This window comes from Archocentrus centrarchus, chromosome 22 (assembly GCF_007364275.1).
Source record: "Archocentrus centrarchus isolate MPI-CPG fArcCen1 chromosome 22, fArcCen1, whole genome shotgun sequence".
Lineage (NCBI taxonomy): Eukaryota > Metazoa > Chordata > Actinopteri > Cichliformes > Cichlidae > Archocentrus > Archocentrus centrarchus.
The window spans coordinates 14,442,623-14,468,138 of NC_044367.1; the positions used below are offsets into that span (position 1 = coordinate 14,442,623).

The 25,516-nt window shown below is 39.8% G+C and overlaps 1 protein-coding gene across 3 annotated transcripts in view; it reads left to right on the forward strand.

Annotated features, from left to right (window-relative positions):
• The window catches only part of rps6ka1 (ribosomal protein S6 kinase a, polypeptide 1), a 51,582-nt gene that overhangs the window by 420 nt on the left and 25,646 nt on the right, over positions 1 to 25,516 (forward strand). The window contains exons 1-2 of one of the 3 annotated variants that reach the window (XM_030759149.1): positions 5,676 to 6,265; positions 13,454 to 13,498. In XM_030759149.1, the coding sequence (XP_030615009.1) occupies positions 6,203 to 6,265; positions 13,454 to 13,498 (108 nt within the window). In that variant the 5' untranslated portion in view covers positions 5,676 to 6,202. Of the gene's footprint in view, positions 1 to 5,675; positions 6,266 to 13,453; positions 13,499 to 25,516 lie in introns of those variants that run through there. The other 2 variants (XM_030759151.1, XM_030759152.1) reach the window with 2 other exon arrangements.

Genomic DNA, 25,516 nt, shown 5'->3' on the forward strand with positions numbered 1-25,516 from the left:
AACAATATAATAATCCTGTAATAGGCCCATGTTACTCTTGGCTGGGCGTAACTTATCCTTTTGGACTTAGAATCAGGCCTTGTGGAATACTTCTAGAGGTATTTTAGTGCAACGGCAGCTACTGTGTGTGTAGACATATTAAGCCTATATTATGAGGCCCTTAGCTCACGGTATTGCTGATGTCCTTTTTCTTTAAGCTCCTAAATAATTGAAATACACAGAAAATATTACTTGGTTAAGCAGCAGCAGACCTAATCCTCTTTTCCAAAAATAACTGCTAACCTGTTCTCTAACCGTCCAATGTTTTCCTTTTTATCAATTGAACTCAGCTGACTAGTTATTTTTATGTACAGATCGATTAAACCAACATTGCTATAACTGTACAAATACTGTAATAATCTCAAGTGGTTTTACAGCGTGAGACATTTTCTACTCGCCTGTTTATTTATGGTAAAAAATAAATATGTTAGACTCGTGTTATTGGGGAAATTTCGTAAGAAACAGTCTAGGTTATTTATAAAACAGTTTTGACCCACATGGAAACACACAGGTTATTATTATGCATCGAGCTCAATGCATAATGCAGTTCTCCATTTTAATATGGCCTCTCTAACTTCTTATTTCTCCCCTATAAGCGCTAAATCTACAGTAAATACCGACTTAAAGAAGACTGTGTGTCAAAACAGCGCTGTGAGAATATGTGCACTTGATCAAAATGTACTTTGATCAAGTGCACTAAAGGGCAACACCCGACGGAAAGGCTATTGCCATCAAGGACCTGCCCTCTGATATCTGGCACCCCCTACTGTTATCCTCTTTGAACCAAGAGAAAGAGACAGAGGCAGGGGGAAAGTTGACTTCATACATATATGTCAGAAAGCAAAATGGCACTGTGTCCGTATCTATGTGGCATATATGCTCAGTGGCCACTTTGTTAGGTACACCTGTTCAAACGCTTGTTAACGCAAATATCTAATTAGCCAATCACGTGGCAGCAACTCAATGAATTTACAGAGCCTCAGAATGAAGAGGAAAGGTGATTTGGGGTGTGGTGGGAGGGTAGATTCACATCATGGGTTTTCAACCAAGAAATCTGCAGCAACTGCATGATGCTATCATGCCAATATGGACCAAAATTTCTGAGGAATGTTTCCAGCACCTTGTTGATTCTATACCATCAAGAATTAAGGCGGCTCTGAAGACAAAATAGGTCCAATCTGGTACCAGCACAGTGTACCTAATAAAGTGTTTTGGCAGTTTTTCGGGGCTTTGTTTTGTGTGTGTGTGCGTGCGTGCGTGTGTGCGTGCGTGTGTGTGTTTGTTTTTTGGTAAATTACTTGCTCTTAAAGATAAAAACCTCTACATTCTACTTTAATTGTTTAACTTATTAGAAGACCTGAAATGTCTAGAAAAAAGTATAAAGTGAAAACAAACATTCTGAACAGGGAAAAAAAAAACTGCAGCCTCCCAGTACAAAGCCTGCCGCTGTAGTCTGGTGTAGTGTAAATGTCATCATTAGTGCTGACTGAACCATTATTGATGGATCAAGACGTTCTCTGGTGAAAATGTGAGAGGAAAAACCAAAGCTGTGCGTAAGACATAACTCAGCTACGCTGACAAATCAAGTCTGATCTTATGCATCCTGTAGTGTTTTGGGGTTTTTTTGTTTTGTTTTTTGTTATTTTAAGAAAGAGCAGCTTTATTGGACATGGATTGTATGAGCTGTTTTTTTGACTTTCATGTTTTTCAGTCTACAACAACCTAATAATAGCCTGTAGGATCTTGACTTTTGAACTGACTTTTGGTGGTTTACATGTCTCACTGAAAATCACTGACACCGTTATCTGCTATAGTGGTTTGTTTGCGCTGACTTTGGTCTCTCAGGTTGTTTTTATATATATATTTTGTAAAGACATGCCTTTGGCCCACCTGTTGGCCCATCCCAAATACCTGGGCTACAACATCAAGTCTCAACATGCTGTTTTTGCTCTACAGTGCACCAAGTTTCTAGAGTCAGAAGACTGTGTAGTCCTCAGTCTGGAGAGGTGTGCAAGCTATTACTGTAAAGATAGTGTTTGTGACATTTAAACCTACAGCCTTCCTTTCTTTACCCCTCACTCTTTTTTTTTTTATTATTATTTCTATGCCGATATTATTGCCAGTGCACTTTATCTTTGGCCATTCTGTTCTGTTAACCATTTCTATGGCAAATGATAATTCCACAGATGAAATGCAATAAGTCTCTTTGTTCATGATCTGTGTATGGCAGACAGCCAGAATGAATTCTGAAACATTGCACATGCATCATGTCCTGCAATAGTCAGCCACCATAGATTGGATAATTACCCTTGCTCCACTACTGAGCAGCTAATTAATTTATTCAGTGCTCGGCTGCTTGCACTGACATCTTGGTTAAAAAGGAATTATTATCTAAGACATCATAAGTGCTTCGACTGAAATCGGACACACCCTGAGTATTACATTTAGAACTGTATATAGTGCATGCTGTTAGCAGGAATAGCAGTGCCATTTATCTCTGCTGTGTTGTGCACTGCTTTAATGCCAAGATGCTCTTGTCTTAAAGTGGAGTCATTTCCTAGTGTTTCTGTTGCATAAGCAAATTAATCCTTTGGATTAACTAAGCATTTTGCTTTACCCATAAACTGAATTATACTCAGCTTTAGACTGTTGCACCTCTACTCATTTTTATAATGCTGAGAAAATCTAAAAAATAATAACTGTTTAAAATGCATTATCAACTTTTTATTGTTTGGCTATATGTAAGGTTCTCTATTGTACCTCCATGGGTTTACAATAGAGAAGTTGTTACTGTTGTTAGAAATTCATGGGGTATCAATCTTGTGTAAATAAGCTTATGTTTACTCAGTTTAGTAATATAAAATAAGCTGTGTCTAGGGTTGTTGTTTTTTTTATTATATATCACATTTCAACAATAGGAAAAAGCACTATAACTAAAACTGAAATAAAATAAATGCTGACAAAGCACTAGACTCCCTCAGTAGATATAAAGAAGCACAACTGTACAATAGAAAATATCAGTGAAAAATGGCCATACATCTATGGCAAAATAGCAATTTAAAAAATAAAGTAAAAGAGCTTTACAAATAATAAACCAGAGACAAGCAAAGGTAATAGATAAACAGATTTATTCTGAGATGCTTTTCGAAACCGACTGCCACTTCACCATTGGAGTATCCATGTATTTGCATTTTAATTGCACTGTTTACAGGGACTTACATAACATGATTCATTGTTTCTCCTTCCACATGCTCAGCCTCACTCGCTCTCCTTTTTACCTCAGCTCAAACTGAAAATGAGGCTAATCAGCCGGGTCATATTTGCATCCGTTTGTCTACTTTGCGGGCAGCCGTTTTGGCGACCGACACGCCATCTATTTTGCAGCAGCTCAGCTTTAACAGCTCAACAAACACATTTCAGTCCTGTTTCAATACACTGACAAGTCAGGGTGTAGTCTTGCTCTACTACATGTGCATATAAAGCTGGATAGAGTCATATTACCCATTAACCATTTCCTATTGAGGGTGGGGGTAGGGCATCCCCAGAGTCACTGGATGGGACTGGGAAACACCTCTGAGTCATCTGTGTCAGACATGATGTCACCAGAGCATCCTGAACGGAATAAGAGATTCCTTGCAGTTAGCATAGCAGTGCAGTGCACTTCTAACACAAAGATGGTCTCAGTCCAAAATGTTTAAGTTGTCTGTTTTAACAAGAGACTGCTTTTATCTGGCTACTGTTAACCTGCATTTTTACATTATATTAGGTTTTGGTTCCTAAGTCTTTTTGACCTGACTTTTCAGCCTTCTAGATCGTCACTTTACTTCCTCCTATAAATTGCCTTTATCACACTTCCACTGCAGGCTCACACCGAAAGTCATATAACACAGGAGGGTCCGTGCACAGTGGCAAACCATCAGCATCATTCTACTGGTATCCTTGGAGAGGTGGAGAGAGGAGAGAACGGCACTTGCCCAGCACATAATGGACAAGGAATAATGAGAGGAGGGAGAATGAGAGATGATGAAAAGAAAAGAAGAATGGTCTGTCGTATGGCTGCACTAACAAACACCATTATGAGGTGCCATGAGCAGCTCCTTTACCACAGGAGACAAATCAGTGGGTTAATGTAATCTCTAGGTGAGCCGTGACTTTCTATATTGCATACAATGTGAGCATGATGCATAACCCTCCACCTAAGAAGTGTGATGTCACTCTTTGGCCACCCTTTGATGGTATGGATTTGCTACTCAGTAAATGGGTTGTGCATCAACACTATGGTATTTGAAGGGAAAAGAAAATCAACATATTCCCTTTCCACCCCTCTTTCAGTCCTCTGTGTGTGGTAATATGTGTATGTCTGTGTGGGTGTGTGCATATTTATTTTTAATTCAGAATTATGGTATGAATATAAGTATTACTATAAAACAGCCGTTAATGTCAAGACATGAATTAATGTGGCAGCTTTTTGTGAATAAACAGAGGAGGTGTTGCTAAAAGGTTAGAAACAAAGTGCAGCCACAAAAGGAGAAGCGCTTCCCTCTCTAGTACATGTCTTTGTGTTTAACATCTTACAGTGCTCAGGTGAAAAGGTTTCATCAATGCAGCAGGAGAATTTCCCACCCAGATAACAGCCACTGAAAGAAAGGTGCTGAATTATAAGCAATTTTTCATTCCTCTTAATTTTACATTTGTGTTTCTGTGAATGCAACGCCTTCCTCATCTTGATTTGAATCAAAAATTTATCAGATCCACAACACAAGGCGGTTTTATGCCCTCCAGTTGCCAATAGTAACCAAAGCTGGCCAAGAGCAAAATACACTTAGCAGTGAATGAAGCGGAGAAGTGTTGAGGGTGGAGGGGTGGATTATATCGCTGAAGATTACAAGGACCTTCACAAGAGCTGTTATCAATGAAAAGAATGCTGCATCAATGTAATGTCCGGAAAGACTAAAACAGCACCGGTCACGACCTTCAGTTCTAGTCTATTCTGCTCCTTTCTCTTGAATTCTTTACATCATTGTGTAATCAGAAATGTTATGTAATGTTTGCAACAGTGCATGTCATTTTTAGACCTAGAGGAAGTGGTGATGTAGGTCTAAAGCCAGTGTGCACTAAATATAATTTCATGAAATTGAAATGATAAAGCCCTAGTAGAGGAACGCAGTGCCATCCTAGACTGGAAAAGTCTATTGCACTCTGCACTGGCTGGTTCATATGTGATCAGTTTATTATGTAATCTAATATTTCTTCAATGCTTTTAGCTGATGATGATTTAAAGGTTTCTCTATGTACGGCCAATGATCTTCACTCCTCTGATGCACCTGCTGCACCACAAGCATCAAAGAAAGGAGGCCGTTTATCAATTGCAGGCTCCAGTTCGCATTACGTAGTTGCAGTTCAACTCGCCACCAGATGATGGCACGGTCAGACCTGGGCGGAACAAGCACAGAAGGGGGCTGGATAAAATCCTGCTGGAGCCTGCCAATAACAGCGCGAGTTGCATCCCCGCTCGTACTACAGAGCCACACTGAGGTCTGTGCACGTATCACACAACGTTGGGAAGCTGGCGGACAGAGAGTAGTCTTCCCTTTCTGACCGGGAGCATTCACAAGCGCACAGGAAGACATAAAAAAAAAAAAAAAAAAAAAAAAAAAAAAAAAAAAAGCACACAAAAACGATCCGATACGGCGTCGATTGCAAGGACAACACGGACCCTGGCTAATTCCTTTAGGTGGCATTAGACTCCTGCACAGCCCTATTAGAGCAGCTTGGATCATACCGTTGGTCACTGCGCTCTTCTCTCCCGCTTGTCAAACCAAAATCCTGAGCAGCAACCGCGCTTACCTGAAAGGACGCGGGTGTTTGATGTGTGTGTGTTGTTTCCAACAGGATTATCACTTTCAACAATTACGCACGAGTGACCCACCGTCGCGAAGTCAAATCACGGGGATTACATTTGTTTGTAAAGCTCTTGACTGTACCGTCTGCATGCGTGCCTCCTTTTCTGTGTGGAGCGCAAAGTGCTGATAAATCTCTGACTGGACTTTGGACCCAAGCCAGGAGCTTCTCGGAACTACACTTGACAGGAACGGGTCAGACGAATCAGGAGTGGCCAAATTTGTTTTTGGGCAGCTGAGGAGAAACTGAAAATCCTGCGAAAATGCCTCTTGCACAGATCGCGGAGCCATGGCCCACAATGGAACTAGTGCAGCTCGAAACGGAGGTAAAGAGGGGGTGACAGTGTTGATATTGCGTGCATGGCTTGGACACATTTTTATGCGTTTTTACGCATTCTGTTTTAGATTAAAACAGCGAAGATATGTGTGCGCTTTCGCGAACATCCCCACATTCCGGGTGGTGAACAGTCTCCACTTTCTAGAAAAAGTGATTGAGAGTAAAGTTCCTTGAAGTAACCGAGTACGCGCCTTTTAGCAGCGACACCGGCTTGTTGTATAAATGATTAAAAATATTCCTCTAAATGAAAAAACTATGGTTTTAATTGAGGTAAGACAAATGTTGCAATCAGACTGACTTCCATAAAAAGTGTGATCGTCATATCTTCACTGATATTCAGGTGTGAGGGGCAATTTAAAGCAGTGACTTGCACTCTAAACCAACAGAGAAATATTTCATTAGTGTCAATTCATTTGAGAGCTTTGAATTTGCCCTAAAAGTAGCTTAACATCCCCCAGTTTAATTCACCTTCCATTCTGTCACTCACAATCAACTCAGTTTTGAAAGCTCAAAGGAGTTTGTCATCTCATATAAAGGCCCACCATCACTGTCTGTCACAGTTGTCATCTCTATAGTGGCTTCTATGGCTCTCTGTGGCATCACAGAAAGGAATAATAGTGGGAGAGGCTCTAGTCTGCTTATGGAGGGTGACAGATTTTAAATTTAGTAGTGCATAACCTTAAGTTTGACTCTTATAATTAAGGCTGTAGAATATGTACACAGAAACATGCACAGAAACATTGAGCTCATATGAAAGAGGATGCTTTGTATCAGATTTTACTACTAGCTAATGTTCTTCTGTAAACCATGGCCAGGTATATGCAGTGTAAAATGAGGTATAGAATGCACAGTACACATCCAAGAGACAGGGAAAGTAATATAATCAAGTATACATGCAAATCAGTGTTGAGCATGCTTCACAGTGTGAGGAAAAACTCATATTGCACTTTAGAATTTATAGAATTAGGCAAAGATTGAGAGAGATTTGTAGCCACAGTCTTGTCCATGCTTCCGTAATTGTGTTGTTGCATTATTATTCACAAGCATTTCAGGTGCTCCTTGAATGACTGGTTGCTTCATGAATTTGCAGCTACCACATTATGGTTATGGAGAGAAAATATTAGATTACAATCTAGTCTAGCCTGTCTAGTCTGGTCTAGTTTAAAAACAAACCCTGCTTGTAATGTATACTTAGAAGTTGTCTGGCTGTATGAATTGGCTATTTTGAGTTACTCCGCCAATTATGCAGGTAAAGCGAGCATGTGAGACTCGTGTTTTAGTGCCTGATCTCTATAAAGAATAGCATTGTGCACAATATTAAAATGTTCTCAGTCAGTCTTGCAAGAGATCTGTGATTTAGAAATGAAGCTAATTTTTCTGTCTCTCAGCCTGCATAATCATTCTGATGCGATAGCAGCAGGAATTTAACTTGGATAGAGAAAATGTGAAATATTGGCCAAATTTGCTCTATAAACCCATGCAGTTAATATGAAGATTTGGACACTGAAATATTTCCATCTCCGGATTAAGCTGTGACAGTTAATACGAGAGGAGGAAAATATGACTACAAGTGTATAATGAATGAAAAATCTTTGGTTAACATAAAAACAGTGTCATCTTGACATAGTTTGTTCAGCAGGCTCCACTATTGACAGTATTCTGCGGCATGTGAGTTGGCTGAGTAGCATATCACAGCTGAACAGATGGTGGTGCAGAGCCTGTGAAGAGTGCTAAGTTTAACGCTGTGAAGATGCCCTGCCTTTGGAATGTGTAATAGTTACAACTCTGTGAATCAAATTTGAGCAATTCTTGATTTAAAAAAGAAAGAGCGTGTGTAAAATATTAGCCATATATTATATATAATATTTTTTTCTATTGTATGTTTGCATCAGTCACTGAAATCCAAGCTCTGTAATCATTTAGATCAGACAAATGCTGCCAGTCAGAGTGGGATCTCTGCCATTTATCTCCACCAACCTACTGACCAGCTGCACGCTTTGGTTTCAGATAGCTTTGGGATCAGATTGATTGAACATAAAGCTTGAGTTTAGATAAGAGGCCGTGCCCGTGAACATACGAATCATATGGACAGATGGGACAGCAAGATAAATACACTTGTGGATGATCTGAAGGGGAAAAAAAATTGTTTAAAAAAAGACAACAACAAAAAACAATCTAAATCTCTAGACTGAGCCATAGTCAGCAGAGAATGATGTGCTCTGATACACCAAACTGATGGGAAGTCTGTTTCCCCGTCAGTCATTATGAAAGTGCTTGTGTTTGAAACCTATCGCTGTGCTGTGAATGGAAATCAGTTAAACTGCCTTTTGTGCTTTATGCTGCAACAAAGCAAGCGAGACAGAAATGTGTAAAGTGAGCTATTCAAAAAAAAAAAAAAATAGTTTGATTGAGCCATTTTATTCATCATCAAGCCATATCTGTTGTGAATGAACTTCAGTGATTCATCCCTGATAAAGCCACTTTAACAAATATACTCATACTGTCCCAGTTGAGTCACTCCTACCTGCATGAGCCCATGTCACCACTACGTTAAGGCAAGTCCATCAAAAGTTTTGAGTCATGCTTATGTCAGTATTTAGTTGTTGCAGATTTCCAATAGAGAAACACTACACAGATCCAAATGAGTAAATTCATCCACTCATATTCAACATATTCTCCATGTCAGCCTTTTGTTTGCTTATTTTTTTAAGTTCAGATTTTTCCCTTTCACTGTTGTGCCTGCAGGTGTCTGAAAGTGTGGCGAGATAGTGGCAGCAATGTGTCATGTACAAGTTGACAGTATTAGGTTGGGTTAGAATTTAGCTATCATTGTGGATTCCATGCTGTTGGATTAAAATGAAAAAGTAAACATGCATGTATTTATTTAACAGAACTGCTCAAGCCTCGACTAACAGAGCAGGATTCCACAAGCTTATGTGGCAAAGGAGACTGAAATAAGTAGGGTTGATAGCTGGAATGTGTACCATGTTTTCTAGTAAGGTGTGGCCAGTGCTATACTGTCAGGTACTTGAGTGTGTACGAAAGTTCATTTCACATTCGTGTGTGTGCGCGCACGCTCATACTTGTAGGCTTTGCTGCAGCTAATCTGGGTGTGACCCGTGGAACACCTGAGCACCTGGGAATGGAGGAAGGCATGTGATAACACAGCCCTTTGCTTGATAGGTTCAAAGGCAGATTGAGTTCTAATTCCTTTTGACTTTTAGAGGTAAATATTAATCTAAAACCTAAACTGTGTGCTGTATAGCCACAGTCATACCTGTGGGCAATAGTGCTGACTTGTTAAACCATTTTGTTTTTACTCTCTACCCTTTAAAGGGTGCCAAGGTTGAAAGAAACTACTTGGCAAACACTAAAAAAGGAGAAACACCTATTGTCCTTTTTCTGGAACTGACTAGAAGCTGTCGATATTCACTGATGAGATTATGAGAAATTCCGTCAGATTGTATTACGGGCATAGAGAATAAGTGGTTATTGTATTTCTTAGTTGCCTAGTTACAGGGCCGTGCTGCCTGCACTGTAAAACATAGACTTATCTATCAAGCTCGCAGAGACCACCAGTGCTCTGAGATTGTTTAATTTGCTTAATCATACAGAGTCCTGAGAGGAAAATTTGAATTTCTACTGTTTGACTCAGGCTTGCTTAACACGGTCTTTAAATCTGTTTACAGCATGCTTGTGGTCTGAAAATTTCTCCCATTCCACATTTTTTTTTTCTGTGTTTGTGTTTAAACAGCATACTTTGAGCATATTTATGTGTGTGTGTGTGTGTCTGTCTGTGTTCTCACTGAGGAAACCCACAGGGGGGGTGCACCATTAACTGGGCCACTTGGATCAGCCATGCAGTGCTAATGAGGTTGAAATGTGTTGAGCAGCAATGTCAGGAAGACAATGCTAGCCACAGACACAAACTTGCACAGTTGCATTCACACAGAATTCCCACCGTTGGTACAAACAAAGCTAGCCACCCAGACATAGTCTAGGGAAGACCGGAGAGTATATAGTGAGGGAGGGAGAATTCCTCCAAAATAGTCTGAAAAGTCCATTATAAAAGCACACCCTGCGCTTCCTCAAGATTTCCTTTATCATTCTTTAAACACATCTGTGGCTAACTTCAAACCACACCTCGCCATTAAATCGCTTCCATTTTTGAGATTTCTACCTTATCACCTCACATCACAGCTATTAAAACTTTTACGGCTGGTGCAGTTTGGCTAAATTCAGTTTCCTTCCTTCATCATGAAGGGGAGTCTGTAAACCTGTAAAAATGGCTGGAGGTGTACAGAGTTGCACTATTCCTCCAATTTAGAGATACTACTAGAGTAAAAGTCAAAGCAGAAAATAAGGCGGTGCATCCAGCTGGCAGGCACATCTAGTCTTGCAGAACAGGAGAGAATGTATTGTGAGGTATTATAGCGACAGTAAACTTAAATCCACAGTCTGTGTGCTTTCTGTCAGAGGGCCTTTTATTTCCCTTCGGTAAACAAGAGTAACAAAGCTGCTCTGCTGTCACTGCCTGTGCCTCTGTCTAAATCTTCAGATCAGGTTGTCTTTATCAGCAAAGCATGTATGCACACAAGAAATTTCCCCTATTGCACTCAGGGTTTCTATGCAGGAATGGCCAGAACAGCTAAGTAAAAATGAAACAAATAGTGTAGTTTAGTTAATATACACAAAACAGTGCATTTAAACAGTGTACAGTGCTGTGCAAGAGTCTTGAGCCACCCCTCATTTCTTTATATTGTGCTAGGAAAAAGGTAAATATGTGCAATCATATCACGGAAACACAGTAAAAAAAGCAAAAACAGTTGTTAAGCTTGAAAGTCGATATTTGGTGTGACCACCTTTTATATATGGTATGACCAGACTTCTTGAAGGACAGTCAGAGCTCTTCTTTGGTTTTTGGTTACCTTTTGTTGCGTTCTCTGTCAAGATTATCTTACATTGCTTCAATAATGTTAAGGTCTGGGCTCTGGGGAGACTGGCTTCTTGAAAGCCACCCTTCCACTGAGACTATTTTTGATGAGGATTTGTTGAACAGCAAATGGATCAGCTGAATGGCCAGGGCATCTCTCAGGTCCTCTGTCAGGTCTTGCTGTTTTGTTTTTTTTGTTTTTTGTTTTTCCCCATTTCTTAAGAACATACTGTTCACCTGCTGTAGATAGTTTTTAAGCCTGTCACTCCTTGTTTTGTCCTCCACTCGTCCAGTTTGCTCATTTTTCTTAAGGACACAGTGAACACCGTGCTGATATATGCCAAGTTTTTGGCTAATAGCTCCTTTGAATCACCTTGTTGGTGCAAAAATACCATTTGATGCTTGCCAGACTGTGTTATCTTTGGCATTTTTCATAGAGTCAAGTAAAGAAATGGGAGGAAATGATGTATTTTTATGCAACAAGCTACTAGAAACAAAGTGCCTAAAGATGCAGTTTAAAATTGGTGTAGATATGATGGTTCCTCCCTTGAGTTGGGGACCTCTTTTGTGCCTAAATGATCCACAGGTCAGTGGTAAGCGGTTTAACAAACAAACAAAAACAACATTCCTCTGAAAATGATCAGGTCCAAGGACTGGGCTGAAAATGAGTGAAAAAGCAGCCAAACAAAAACTTTGAAAGACCTTCAGAAAGCCTGGAGAACTGCTGCTCAAGACCATTAAAAAAAAAAAAGTCACTAGAAAGTCTGGCTCCATGTAAGAAAGCTATAAAGAAATACCTGCACAGTAATTAATTCTGTAGAAATGAAATCTATAATGCAAGTATAGGTTACATAGATTTTGTTGGTGTTAGAGCCTTATAGACACTGTATTAGGGCAAATATAGTATAATAGTTCAATCACTTTGGAATTACCATTATTTTATAACTTATAACTTATAGCAAAAGTGTAGCTATAAAGGGATAAATCAAATTTGGTCAATCAACCAGCCGTGCCCTGTGTGGCTGGTTTCAGATGTTCCTCAGAGTAAGCGTCTGTGGAACTAAACTCCCATGGTGGTTCATTTCAACACAATCTTATGCCCTTTCATTTTGGTCTCTGGTTGAGGTCTATTGCTTGCCATTGTGTTGAACCCTGTTGTATTTTGTGCAGTCTGAGGGAAGAGGAAGAATGCATGAAGGAAGTGAACAGCCTCAGAGTTGCCCCTCTGAAATGGGAAAAACAAAGCAAAAAGAGGAAGGAGGGTGGGGAGGTTTTTTTTTTTTTTTTAAAAAGTCCTCACTCATGTGTTTCCTTAATCGCTGGAAGAGTTCAGTTATAAGGAATCATGGCCTCACACAGCAGAATTTAAAAAGATGGGCTTTGAGCCTGATGGGAGGGTCTGATGAAAGAGTAGGATCATACAAGAAACTATTAAGAAGTCAAGTTGAGACGACTTTTTTTTTTTTTAAAAACCCGCTTCTCTTTATTTTAATAGTGGTGCAATGTTACATTGCTGTAACGTAACTTGCATTTGAGATGCCCCTTTTTCATGTGACAGTCTGATGAATATGAGTTATGCCAGTGTGCACCGTTAAAGAGTTTAAAAACACTAGTCTGTTTTCAAATAGGTCTGTGAACCTCATGCCAGGAAGCTCTTTTTTAAATGTCTAAATGCTCTGAGTCAGCTGGACAATCAGGCTTCTTCATTTTGCTTTTTTGCAGCAAACTCTGTTTGGCCTCCCTGACCAGTGATCCTGATTTGACTTGACATCATCATGGCCCCTGCCTTGTAAAAATTACTTCATAGGAGCCTTCTCCATCCACTTCTTATTATTCTCTTGTTTTATTTTTTTCCATCTTTTGTGTGCAGCAGGATGAGATCAACATCTAATCATCTAATCCAGCTGAAATCCCACCATATGTTCAAAGTTAGTCACCCACTTCAGCTGCGGGAATAACATGTTGATTTTCAAAATACCTACCATTGTTTTCCAAATACCAGTGATTACCCTTTTCAGTGAGACTTACCTATGGAGAATATGCAAGTGTGTGTTGGCCTTAGATTATTAGGTTTGCGAGTGAAAGCGTAAAGTGCTGGATGCAGTGGACTGCTGCCGCCCACACAGTCTTGCAAATATTTCTCTGCCTCTCTTTCTCCCTCCTTTACACACATCCAGACACATGTGATACATGCACTTAACATCCACATAGACTGACTTCGGCTCATCTGCTTTTCTTTGACAGAATGGACAGAGCACTGCTGAGGATGGAGTCACAACTGCTGTCAAGGTAGGTGGCGTTTCTGGAACAATGACACACACTCACAAATGCGAAGACACACTCACGCAGACATGCACAAATGTGACTCAATATTCATACAGCTTAACATCCAATAAATTACACTGAGAACTTGGAGGCAAGTCTTGCTTTGATTTTTTTTTTTTTTTTTTTGGCTTTTGCATGTGCTTCTCTGTGAAAACAAGTTGCAAAAGGCGAAATTCCAAAGGGCGAATTCTTGTGCGAATTTTCATTTTGGGCCGTTTCCATCTGCAGGAAAAGAAAACTATGCCGCTCGCTCACGTGCCAGACTCTTGCAAGTGTGTGACTGTGTGTTGATTTATTCATTTAGCAGTTGCATTGACAGTCCTGAGAGGGTATTAGCTGGCTGAAGTTTAATGTGTTGAATACTCCCTGAGTGAGGCTGAGCAGCCTGGCTAATGGGTATAGTGATGAGTCTGGTTCACTAGAATAAAAAGGCCACATGGTGCTAGACATAGTGCTTGTCCTCATCTGGCCTGCTTACATGCTAACACGTCATACAGAGACAGCTCTCACACACAGAAACTCAGTGAAAACCACTGCATCAGCCCTTTGTGTCTTCTGGTTGGCCTCTGTCCTGTATTGTCCAGTTCTGAAATATGATCCTGCTTCCTCCTGCACTGTTACTGTGCAGTCGTGTAGCAGAGGACAGGGAAATGTTTGTTCTTGCATAGCTAGCCTCTTTTTTTCTGGCCTTGCTCTCAAGGGGAAGAGGCTCTAAAGAGCATGTCGTCTTTTCTTTCAGTGCAGAACACTGTGCTCTGACCGAGGAAGAGCCGAATGAGAGAGAAGGTTTTGGTTTAAGGAGTCGGCACAATAGTGGGCAAGGCAATTAATGTTTAATAAAAAGAAAAAAAAGAACAAAGGATTATTGCACAGTGAGTTTTACTGCTATATTAACAAAGCATGTTTTTTTTTAATGTGTTTACAAATGCCATTTAATGGCAAATCTGTGCAAATATATAAACAAAAATCTCTTTGTGCTCTAACCAGTCTGTGTTCTGCTTCTATGAAATACATGAGGACAGATTCTTCAGACTTTTATTTCTTTAAACAGCTCATTTTTGTATTTATCGCAACTTCCTTTAAATAATTAACTTGGAGATAATCAGGTACAATGTGGATAATGTGTCTATACCTTACTGAACTGGTAATACTAGCAACCCAGACATTAAAAATTAAAGTGGACTGGGCATATCATGGCACATATGGCCACATAACGTCATTATTGGCACTGCTACCGATCCAGCATATTAGATTGCTGCATCTCTAATTTTATAATCTCAATATGAGTCTGCAAAAAGTGGATAATATTCAATTATGTCTCAGCCCATAACATTACATGTTATACTAATTAACTGGTATATTCCAGTAATCTGATCAGTGATGTAATCTTTTTAATTAGCCTGCTGGGTTTTCTGTCCTCTGACTCTACGGCGGTGCAAGCTTATGCTTCCTACACACCATGAGATTATGATACATGATGATAGGTTTTTGACATGATATGGTGAGAATAGCAGACCACCGGGTACCTATTAATCTCGCTGTGTGCATGGGGTCCTTGTCGAGCTCCTGATTGTCCAAGATTGGCTGTCGTCAGAAGCTGCCATAGTGCCATTGAGCTGTCTGAAGTCCTCTTCTGGATCCCCGGTTAATGTCTGTGTTCTCATTGTAGTTTAATTTGGTAGAGTTTTTACAAGATTAGGCTCATGTAGGGGTGGGCAGTGTAGCCTTGAAATCCTATGACAATATTTCAAGAAAATTTGTGATAATGATTTTTCTGATGATATAGAAAAAGAAAATACTGAATGCTTTATCGATGCCTTCAAGTGGCAGCATTTTTGTGTAACTAAATGAAAGGTATTTTCCATCCTTGTTTTCCAGTGAGCTGCTGCCATTGATGGCATACCAAATTTAAGGTTATGACTCTATTGAAACAAGGTGCCAGGAGCAACATTATTATAGAGCAATAGTAGTGACACAAGATGACTCAAATGTAAGCACAAAAGTAGCCTAGATAGTGTTTATCTTGAAAATTGTAATCCCTTGAAAATTTTAATTAAAAGTATAAAATAACTGCTTAACAAGTCCAACAATAACTAAAGTAATTTAACCTTGTAACTCGTCAGGAGCCTGCACAATATTGTCACATAATAAAAGTGAAAAATATTTTCTACCTAATATATAATAATTTCTTTATCTTGGGCTTTTGGGCTTGAGCTTTTTGATCAGCTGCTTAAAGCCCTCCTTTACCACCATGTAGCCACATCAGTTATTTCCATCTACCATTTAAAAAGCCTTTATTCATTTGGCACACATATACATAAAATACATATCAACATTTACTCTTCCTGTCATATGGAACAAGCCTGTGCAGCTAGCGTTGCTTGGTTGAGTCATTTATTTACATTTAGTTTGCACATCACCAGCTGCGAGTTTCTCCTCTTTTGTAGCTTGGTTGTACTTGACAGTGTTTTTTTTTTTTTTTTTTTGCCTCAAGTAGTGAAACAGGTGTGTTGTTTCCACTTTTAGCGGGAACAGTTTTCTTGCATATTTTGCGATATACTCTGCTTTGTTGGAGCTTGTTGAAGTAGTTCTTTAGGTACTAAATCATCATCAGTGGCGACTCTGGCTCGCAGACATGCCTGGGCTTGTCTTGTTGTGCGAGAAAATACATGATGTTGCTATAGCAATGATATGCAAACTTACACTTTTATATCGTGTAAAGATTTGGAGGGCAAAGTGCTGTTTTTCATCTGACCTCTAAACCTGAAACTTGCGTGGTGTGGTTGAACCTACCAGGGCTAAAGCTCCACCAATAAAGCTTCCAGGGTTCAAAGAGGGTGCTCAGGCCTACTCACCACAAAAAGGTAACAGCATATGGGTAGGAACTAAAGATGAGGAGGCTAAGATGGCTCGGATGTGTTTTTAAGGATTCACAGAGAATTCCAAAAGTTGCATTGAGATGGACCCCTGTTGGAAAGTGAAAGAGACGCAGGCCTAAGACCATCTGGTGGAGGACAGTGACAGCAGAGTAGGAGGAGATGGGATTTTCATGGGGTAAAGCAAGTGCTCAAGCCCAAGACTGCTTCAAGTGGAAAAAATATTGCAGCCATATGCCCCACTAACATCTATAATGATAGGATAGACAAAATATTAGGCACACCGTTATAGTGGGTTTTTTAATAACATGACTTGTGTTTAAAAAGTGATCATTTGACTCAAGGTTTTATTACACATAAACAGAAAATGTAATTCATATGTAAATAATGAGTCACTGCATGAAATGCTAGATGTTGCAGGGGTTGAGGGTAGACCTCGTACCCAGACTGTTCTGGCACCGTGCAGTCAGAGCAGTAGTAACCGGGCGCTACATCGATCGATCAATACTGAGCTGCTCTTTAAATGCTGGGAATCTGATAATAGCTGCTGTTATCTACTCCAGCCATGGGAGTTACCTGGCTCCAGCAGACCTAATGGAGGAACGGATAGTGTGAGAGAGGTAGAGTTTAGAGGCAACAACTGAAAAAGAGGAAGAGCACAGTGGGATAGAGAGCACCTGTCCCTGACGGTCAAATTGATGTTAAAACCTAAAAGAGGCTTTTAAACAGTAATGTGATGGTCCTCAACATTAAACCGTGTGTGTGGATTTAGGGGCGGTGAGCTCAAGTTGGTCCTCTCTCTAATGAGCGATCTGCTGTCTCCTTTCTCTTGTGGTGTAGAAGTTGAGGGACACATGAGTTCTTGCCTAGTAGAGCTTACCATCCTTTTTTGGACTTATTGAACTTATAGTAATGCTAGTGCTAGCAATGCTGTCTAAATTTGCCATTAAAAGGATACAGACAAGCTAAAACTAAGAATGCCAATATTTTTGGTTTGACATTAGAATAGCAATTAATAACAAGTAGCCTTTGGTGAGGTGTATTGGCGCGATGATCAGACAGCTGTGGACAGCCACCTGAGAGAGGAGGGTACTCAGTTGTCTCCTCGCAGGGGGATGATATTACCCAGCAGTTTAGTGCCTGCCAGGCTTTCAGTGATCTGCTCCCACAGAAGTGTGGCATTTGGCCTATTTCTAGCAACAGATCACATCAACCCCATTGCCCTTGAGGATGCCAGTGAGGCAGATTTGTTTAAAGAGCTGAATCAACGAATAAGACAATAACAACTTCAAATAGAGGAAAAAGGCATCACGTACTGTGCCGTGTGTGACGAGAAGTCTACTACAGAACTGTCAAAAGAAGAAGAAGAAATCTAATTAGCCTGCTAGGCACACAATAGGTCAACAAATCCATTTCAAGGAAAAAAAAAACCCACCATGTTCTGTTTTCGCCTGCTCCAATGTGATGATTTGCTGCTTTTTTAAGTTCGTGTCTATAAAGCAGAAAGCAGCACATTTGAGGAAGCTCTGGCTCTGGATTTTTTTTTTGTTCATTTTCTGAGTGAATTTGAATAACAGTTATTCCCATAAACACTCTAACTTAGAAACTGATATCTCATTGATTTTTTTCTACCAGAACTCATGAGACAAGTTTGATCCAACAAAGTCAAACAATTACCAGTCAACAGCAAAGAGAATAACCCACAAGGGAGTAATACTGAAAGTGACAGTGAGAGCGCCATGGGGCAAAATGTCCCACTGTTTCTAAAAGAAATTGAAAATCAATGGTCTGCTGCAAAATCTAATGCATCATCATAGTGCACATTTCAGTTTGCTTATTCAGTTTGATTGTCCTGGAAAAAGAGTTGACTGCACAAAACATTTTTTGTTAATATGACTGAAAAACCAATTGTTTCAGCTCACACTTGATTGGAGGTCATTTATTTAGTCTGTTTTAATACTTACACTTACTACTGGGCACTAAGTCAAGGAACAAGTCTCATATTGTTAATTGTGTTGCTGTATTAGAGAGTGTGTGTCAGTTTAACCCTCCTCACAACCACTTTATCAGGGCTTTGTGAGTGTGCTTTGATTGACAGCCGCTTGAAATTGTCAGTAAACAGCCCACAAACTGCCATTAGAGTTCGACTCTGATGTCGGTAAATCCGGAATAGCGCTGGGCAGCATGAGTCATCGTCTTTTCATGAACTTTATCGAAACACTGCCTCCTTCAAACCAGTGAGACAAAAAGTTCCTGACAGGCCATTCTACATAATAGTTTTCCGAATCATAAATAATTAATCTCAGGGGAAGCCTTTGTGGATATGCTGAAATACTTTGATTAACAGTGACCTAACATTAAGATACCAAAAAAACCCCAAAAGAAAACATTTCAGGCTTTATATTTTATTACCACAGACTGCAACAATAAATCACTCTGACCTCAAGAAGTTGTTATAATCCCTCGGTGTAAGCCAAAGCAAACAGCCAGCCCAGCAAAAATCACACTGGGTGATAATTGGATAATTCCTAATTTTCAGTGTTCCTCTAAATGAAGACATGTTCTGAGTAAATGGTTTTTGTAGATTTAAAAAAAAAAAAGGGGGGGGGGGCACATGGCAGTCATTACAGCCATGGAATTTTTAATTATGAGCAAAATAACTGAATGAGAAAGAGAAAAAGATGATAAGAAAACCACTTGCACATGCACACATAAAAAATAAAATAAAACGTTCCTGCCTGCTGCAAGGTGGGATGTCACAGTGTCTCGTTGACATTTTGGGTCAGTGTAGTTGAAGCGTGACAAAGGAGTGGTGTTGTCACACCTCTCTAGAAATTTGACTCCTTTTTAAACTGTTAATTAAATGTGTGAGAGTGTGGATCTGAGCAAAGTGCTGTGTGGTTTTTCATTATGTGACGTTCAAAATAAGCTATTTAAAGATGTTTCACTGTTTTTTGTGAAGCAGCCAGTGCTTGGGAAAAAGTCAGAGTGATTTGAAGTGTTCATGTGGTTGTTTTTCCTATTTAATTCCTGCAAAAACTACAAAACCTAAATTGTAAAATTTGCTATATGGTTAGAAATATGCAGTGTGTGTGTGAGTGTGTGTGTGCGCACGCACGCACTTTTATGTGTGTCTTATTTCTGCGTGACTACCACTTCAGAACTCCCACCTACCAAGCCTGAGGGCAGCAAAGCAGTAAGAGGTATTGCTTTTTCCATTGGTGTCAGTGACACTTTTTATAGTCCATAATGTAGGTAATGACTTTTCACTGCAGCTAGGCACTGACCGAGTGGTATTTGTGCTTCAGTGACCGACATAGCGGAGCGCACACAGGGAGTGAGGGAGATGTCAAGAGTGTGAGAAGAGAGGGAACGGAGGGAGGCGCAAACCGCATAGGACTGCAGAAATGGAGTGCAAAGAGGAGAGGAAACAGGAGGCAGCTCCTGCGTAGCTCTTCCTCCAGTCAGTCAGCTGTGGATGCAGACACAGTCACATAGTTCAGAGCTTTGTAAGTAAAGAAAGACTCAGCGTGCAGTAAAGTCAAAAGCGAGCAGTGGCAGAGTAACTCAGCATATTAGACACACTCTCTGGGTCTCCTGGGAAATAGATGCACACACTCATGCATCTCCTTATTGCACTGTGCGTTGCGATCCAGTGTACCTGCGGCTAATTTGTCCTTTATCGGCTAACCGCAAGGGTGCACATGCAATGCCTCTTTACCAATATAATTATTTGTGTGTTAACCATAAGAAGGACATCATGCAACAATGGTGTTGAGTGTGTCCAAGACTGATTAAATATTTACCAGCGAGAGTGTGTAGGCAGGGATTGCAGCTTACATGATTTGTGTTTTGACCTCTGGGCTACTGTAGAGCTCAGCCGGGCTGGCAAGTCAGGAATTTGAAAAAAAAAAATGAAGGCTGCGTAGCCTTGTGGCATGTGTTTGTATAACTGCGAGCCTCTCTGTTTGCACTTGCATGTTGTAGGCATGGCAACTGCTCTCTCCGTTTTTATTTTTTTTTAACAAAGTTGACCTTGCACTTGATTTACATGTCACTGCCTGTCCCCCACATTGAGACACACCGAGCCCACCTCAACAATTCCTGTGCAATCAGTATAGCAGATTTACTGGCCTATTTTAATTAACTTAGGAATGAGATGCTATAGGCAAACTGGTGAGAGCTTAACCAAGCACAATACTGTGGCAGCTACCAGAAGAGCAGCCAGTTCAGAACTGTACTGTATATGAGTGTTAGGATATTATGCTTGGATTTATGTAAGGGTAAAATATGTGCAAATCCCTGCCTCTTTGTTGTAGTTGAATACTTGTTGTTGCTACTGCCAGTCACATTAATTAAGACAATAGAAGATTTTTGTGGTAGTTGGAGGCTTATACAAGCTAGGGTGTAGGAAAAAAGAGAGGAAATGGGAGAGGAAGGAAATATAATAGGAGACACAAAAGAGGAGGACAGAGGGACTGACCTATACCAGTCTCTTTCCTTTTACAGTAAAGGCGTGACTTAATTTTGTGGTGTACTACTCAGAACTACACAGAGGTTAAATTCTTTGAAATCTCATCGGCTTTTGTTACTTGTGGGTGGGTAGCATTATAATACTTCAAGATAAGTACATAGAGCGGGTTTAGTCGGTCACTAAAAATGAGATATGTTGCAGTGTAGGATGAAACAAAGCAAAAATGACGAAAACTTCAAAGGTTTTCTTTTTAAAACTTTAGTAAGAAAGAGAATGTGAGAAGATTGTCATGGCCATTTGGTCCTTTTACTAAATATGAAACTATTCTCAGCTTAACTTAGCATAAAGATTGTAAATAAGTAAACCAAAACTGATGTTTTTCCTCTTTGATACTGAGATGTGATGGTTTCATTTGAAAGCTTTAGAGCTGTTACAGAACCAAATTGAATGCTGAGTCCTGTTTTTAATCTGTATGCTAAGATAAGCTAACCAATGGCAAATTATAGCTTCATATTTTTGTATTCTTTAATTCAAACTCTCAGCAAGAGGGGGAAAAAAATTCTCAAACTATTTCTTTAATGAAAAGTTCTCATATGGAGTTTGCCTTCCTGCCTTACCATCTTTATTCTTTGTTATGGGGGATTTCCTTAGTAGCCATATTGCTCCTTTGAGGGTTTTCAGTCTGGTAAATTCACTTGACTCTCCTCAGAGGGTGAAAATACAAAGGTAACATTCCTTTTCTTAGTTGCTTGTCTGCTTTTATCTTCCTACTTTAGATGTCTCCCTTTCTCCTGGCTTGGCATCCCTGCAGGGGCTGTCTGCATTATATTTCTCGCTGAGATGCATGTTACCTTTTTAAACTGCTCCACTTCCTTTTGGATTTGGTTACTGGGATTTATGTGGAGGAAAATAAAAGGCTCCTACTGGATTTTATTTTCATATCAGAATGCTGTGTTGCATTTTTGTCAAACTCCATGGAGTGGAAGATTGCATCATGGAACATGTATCAGTTTCCTGGTATTAATTAATAACACAGCACTGTCTTAATAAAACTCTGCAACCATCTGTTCCGTGTGTTCCTGTTTGCCAAAGTGTAAAAATTATTTACAGATACAGCAGACCTTCAGCTGTACAATCAAGAATACAGAATTTTAGTTTACATAAGGCATCTCTGTCAGTGTACAATATATTACTCAAAAAGACCATGCTTGGATTTTTTGGCCTTCCCTGGCTCTATGAAGTTTAAAATGCAGCATAAACAGCATAAATATTTAATAATAATAAAAAAAGACTGATAATCAGGAACATGGTTACTGAGCTGTAGTTCCAGCTTGAACCTGTTTGTTGTGTTAATATTTTCTGAGCTTGAAATATACATCACAAGGAAAAACATATTACATATTGCTTTTCCGTAAGGGAAAAGTTTGACATTTCTTAGAAAACCTGAACACTGTCTTGCAGAGAGATATGAAATCTTGCCAAAGGAGCAATGCATAATACCAGTATCTGCTTGGCTATGATCCCTAGTGAGCAGAGGCCTGTATTAACAAGGTTTGGACAAGCCTTCGAGCTCCACAGAGCTAAACACTAAACATTCTACTGCAAGATTCGAGACAGGGGTTATTAACAGGAAGGGCGGTGGGGTGGGGCAGTCAAGCTTCCTGAGATTTATTATATCACACTGGGCTTTGGGATGCAACCTGAAATACACACATGATACCTTAATGTGGCGCTGTAGGTAGATACATGACGCCTTTAGTCCTGAAATGTGCACATCATTTAAATCGACTATGTACTTTCCTCTTCCTGTTGCCAAATGAACCCAAAAATCTTGCAGCTTTCTGGATTTGTTCATTGCTAACTGTCAAGCTGTAAATCAATTTTGTGGGTATTTCTGCTAGCGTGTGTTGCGAACATACACATTCCCTAAAAGAATTGTCTTTGACTGAGAAGGATGCAGCAAGATGTGGAATAAAAAAAAATGCCCACTTTTATATTTTAGTATGAGAAATTGTTGATGGCAGCATTGTGGCTCGGGCTCAGAGTTGACATTGGTTGTTCCCATCACAGATTCAGCTCCAGCACACACTGTGTGCACACACAAATATGCACACACAACCGTGGTTGTCAGGGTGTACATTTGTGTGTGCACACACTGTGTGCACACACAAATGTATTTTTATACATTGTTTGGCTGACAGCGCCGTCATTACATCATTCAGTAGGTTGAGAGCATTGTCATGGATCGTACTTTGTGACAGGACACCTAGGCAGCAGCCTTCAGCCTTATACACACACATACATGGGGACTAGATATAGCACAGACATACACTGTATTGTTTCCCTGTCTGCCTCTAATGGAATATTGTCATCTTTTTGTTTGTTTCTGTTGGACTGCTCATCCTTGTCTTGCTTCTTGATGCCAGACTGTTTCCCGTTCATACATGACTCAGAGTTAACAGGCCTCTTGTGCATGATTATTAGCTTGCCTTAGAGTTGACAGAGCTTATTTTTCTTTCCAGTCCTGCTCTGTCTCACTTTATTTTATTGTATTTATGTAATATACATTTTTACCTATCATGTCTCACCTCACCCACACCAACAGTACAACATAGCACACCTCCACTTGAACTGACTAGAATAAAGCACCCTTGGGGTGTGAAAACCTGTTTCCTTGACCCTGCCCTGGCTGAGAGTTTTGCCTCCACACCCTAGCTGTTTTAATTGCTTTCACTTCCAGTCTCTGCAAAACTACTGCTGCTGATGCACAGCATAGGAAAAACTGAATTGAAGCATAGAATTGAAATCAATAGATTAGCTTTTTGAGTCCAATAATCCAATCCAGTAATCAAACTTGTGTATCACTGGGTGTAAGCAGCATGTGTAGAAACATGTAAAAATATAAAGAGCATTTATGAAACGGTAACACATAATCTTGGATTTTTAAAAATTATTTAAGGGAAGAGGATGGATGGATCGAGGTATGCTCTTCTGTATACGTTGGTTGAGTTACTGTTGCATTTCTATCCTGTCACCTCTGGCATCACCAGAGATTTTCCACGCAGAGTACTGGTGCTGACGGGATATTTTCTCTTTTTTCAAACTCTCCTTATCTTTTTTTTTTTTTCTCTGTGGGGAAAAGTTGTAGCATTTGAGTGTGGGTTCAGCCTTCACAACAATGTTCAGCATTTCATTAGGTATTGTTATTAAAAAGTAAAACAGCCAAATATTTGGGTGACATAAAAATTATTCAATAAATCTACAATAAGCTTGCATTACAGCAGTAGGGGCACATTAAGAACCTTAAAAATGAAATGAGTAAATTGAGCCTCTTTTTCTCCACAGAAATTCATAGGCTACATAGAAGTTATCCCTGAGCTGGAAAAACCACCACCAGGTGTGCTGGGGTCATGTAAAGCTGAATTAAGAAAATAAAGTGCACTTGAGAAAATGTCTTTAAGATGTTCAAGGAAAAAAAAAAAAAAACTCCCATTAGTTGAATGTTTTTTACCAGAAAGGGTTAAAAATTCTAGACTTTGACTCACAATGTAATTTATGGTAGTGCTTTTAAAGAGCTTTTTGGCCAGAGATTGCATTGAGATTGGGGCATCGCATACTGTGGTCTTTTCTGTTCCTGCTTTTAGCGAGAAAATCAGCACACTCCCAGATGATTTATGCATCCTGTCACCCTGCTTTGGCAAGGCCCTCAAACAAAACTAAGCAGCTAGCTTTTTATAACTCACTTTGAATAATGCATGACTACAGCTTTGCAATTAATTGCATTTTGATTTTGATTTCAATTTTGGCTCCAAATGATGTAATCAACAAAAACAATTATTATTAAAATGATTTTGTCACATTATGCTCTGCAGCCCTGATATATTGTGCAGCGTTGAGTCTTTGTGGAGCCTACAACGTAACCTAGGCAAGTGGCCACTGCTGTCATTTAGGCTTGTGCAGGTGCATTATGCATTATGCTGTAGCCTACATCATAACCTGACCTGCACCTCCCAAAAAATTTAACTACGTGTCGGGGCGACGCAGCCCACAACGATCCTGATTGGCCTTTTCAGTACCATCGATTCCTCTCGTTCATTTCCGGCTACTTTTATAGCACAGTTTGCTGCACGGTGGTATCTGCACCATCGACAACACAAAAACTGCAGCTTTGCCAGTATAACCAGCATAACCAGTATTTGCTGCTGGTATCTGCTGTGTCAGCCTGAATAATTCTGATTTAGTCTTAAGCCGAACATGTTATCTGTTTGCTCTGGGCTATAATGGGCCAGCCTGACTTGAATCAGGGGCGTAGAATTAGGTAGAAGCAGTAGACACGTCCCTACCAATGTCAAATAATGTCCATTATGTCCCTACCAATCACAGGGCATGATAAGCAATGGATGGTAGGGAGATGTCTGTACCAATGTTTGCTCCGCGGACTGGGCCCCAGTTTGTCACCAAAAACCCCAAACTCCTGTCCCTACCAATTTGGTTAATACCAAATCATTTGAATACATGTACAGGATCTGTCAGTATGTTGTGGCAGTCACTAAAATGTGAGAAAATTTATTTATTTTGCATTTATTTATTTATATATAGTTTAAATTTTATTCATATATTTATTCTGTTCTA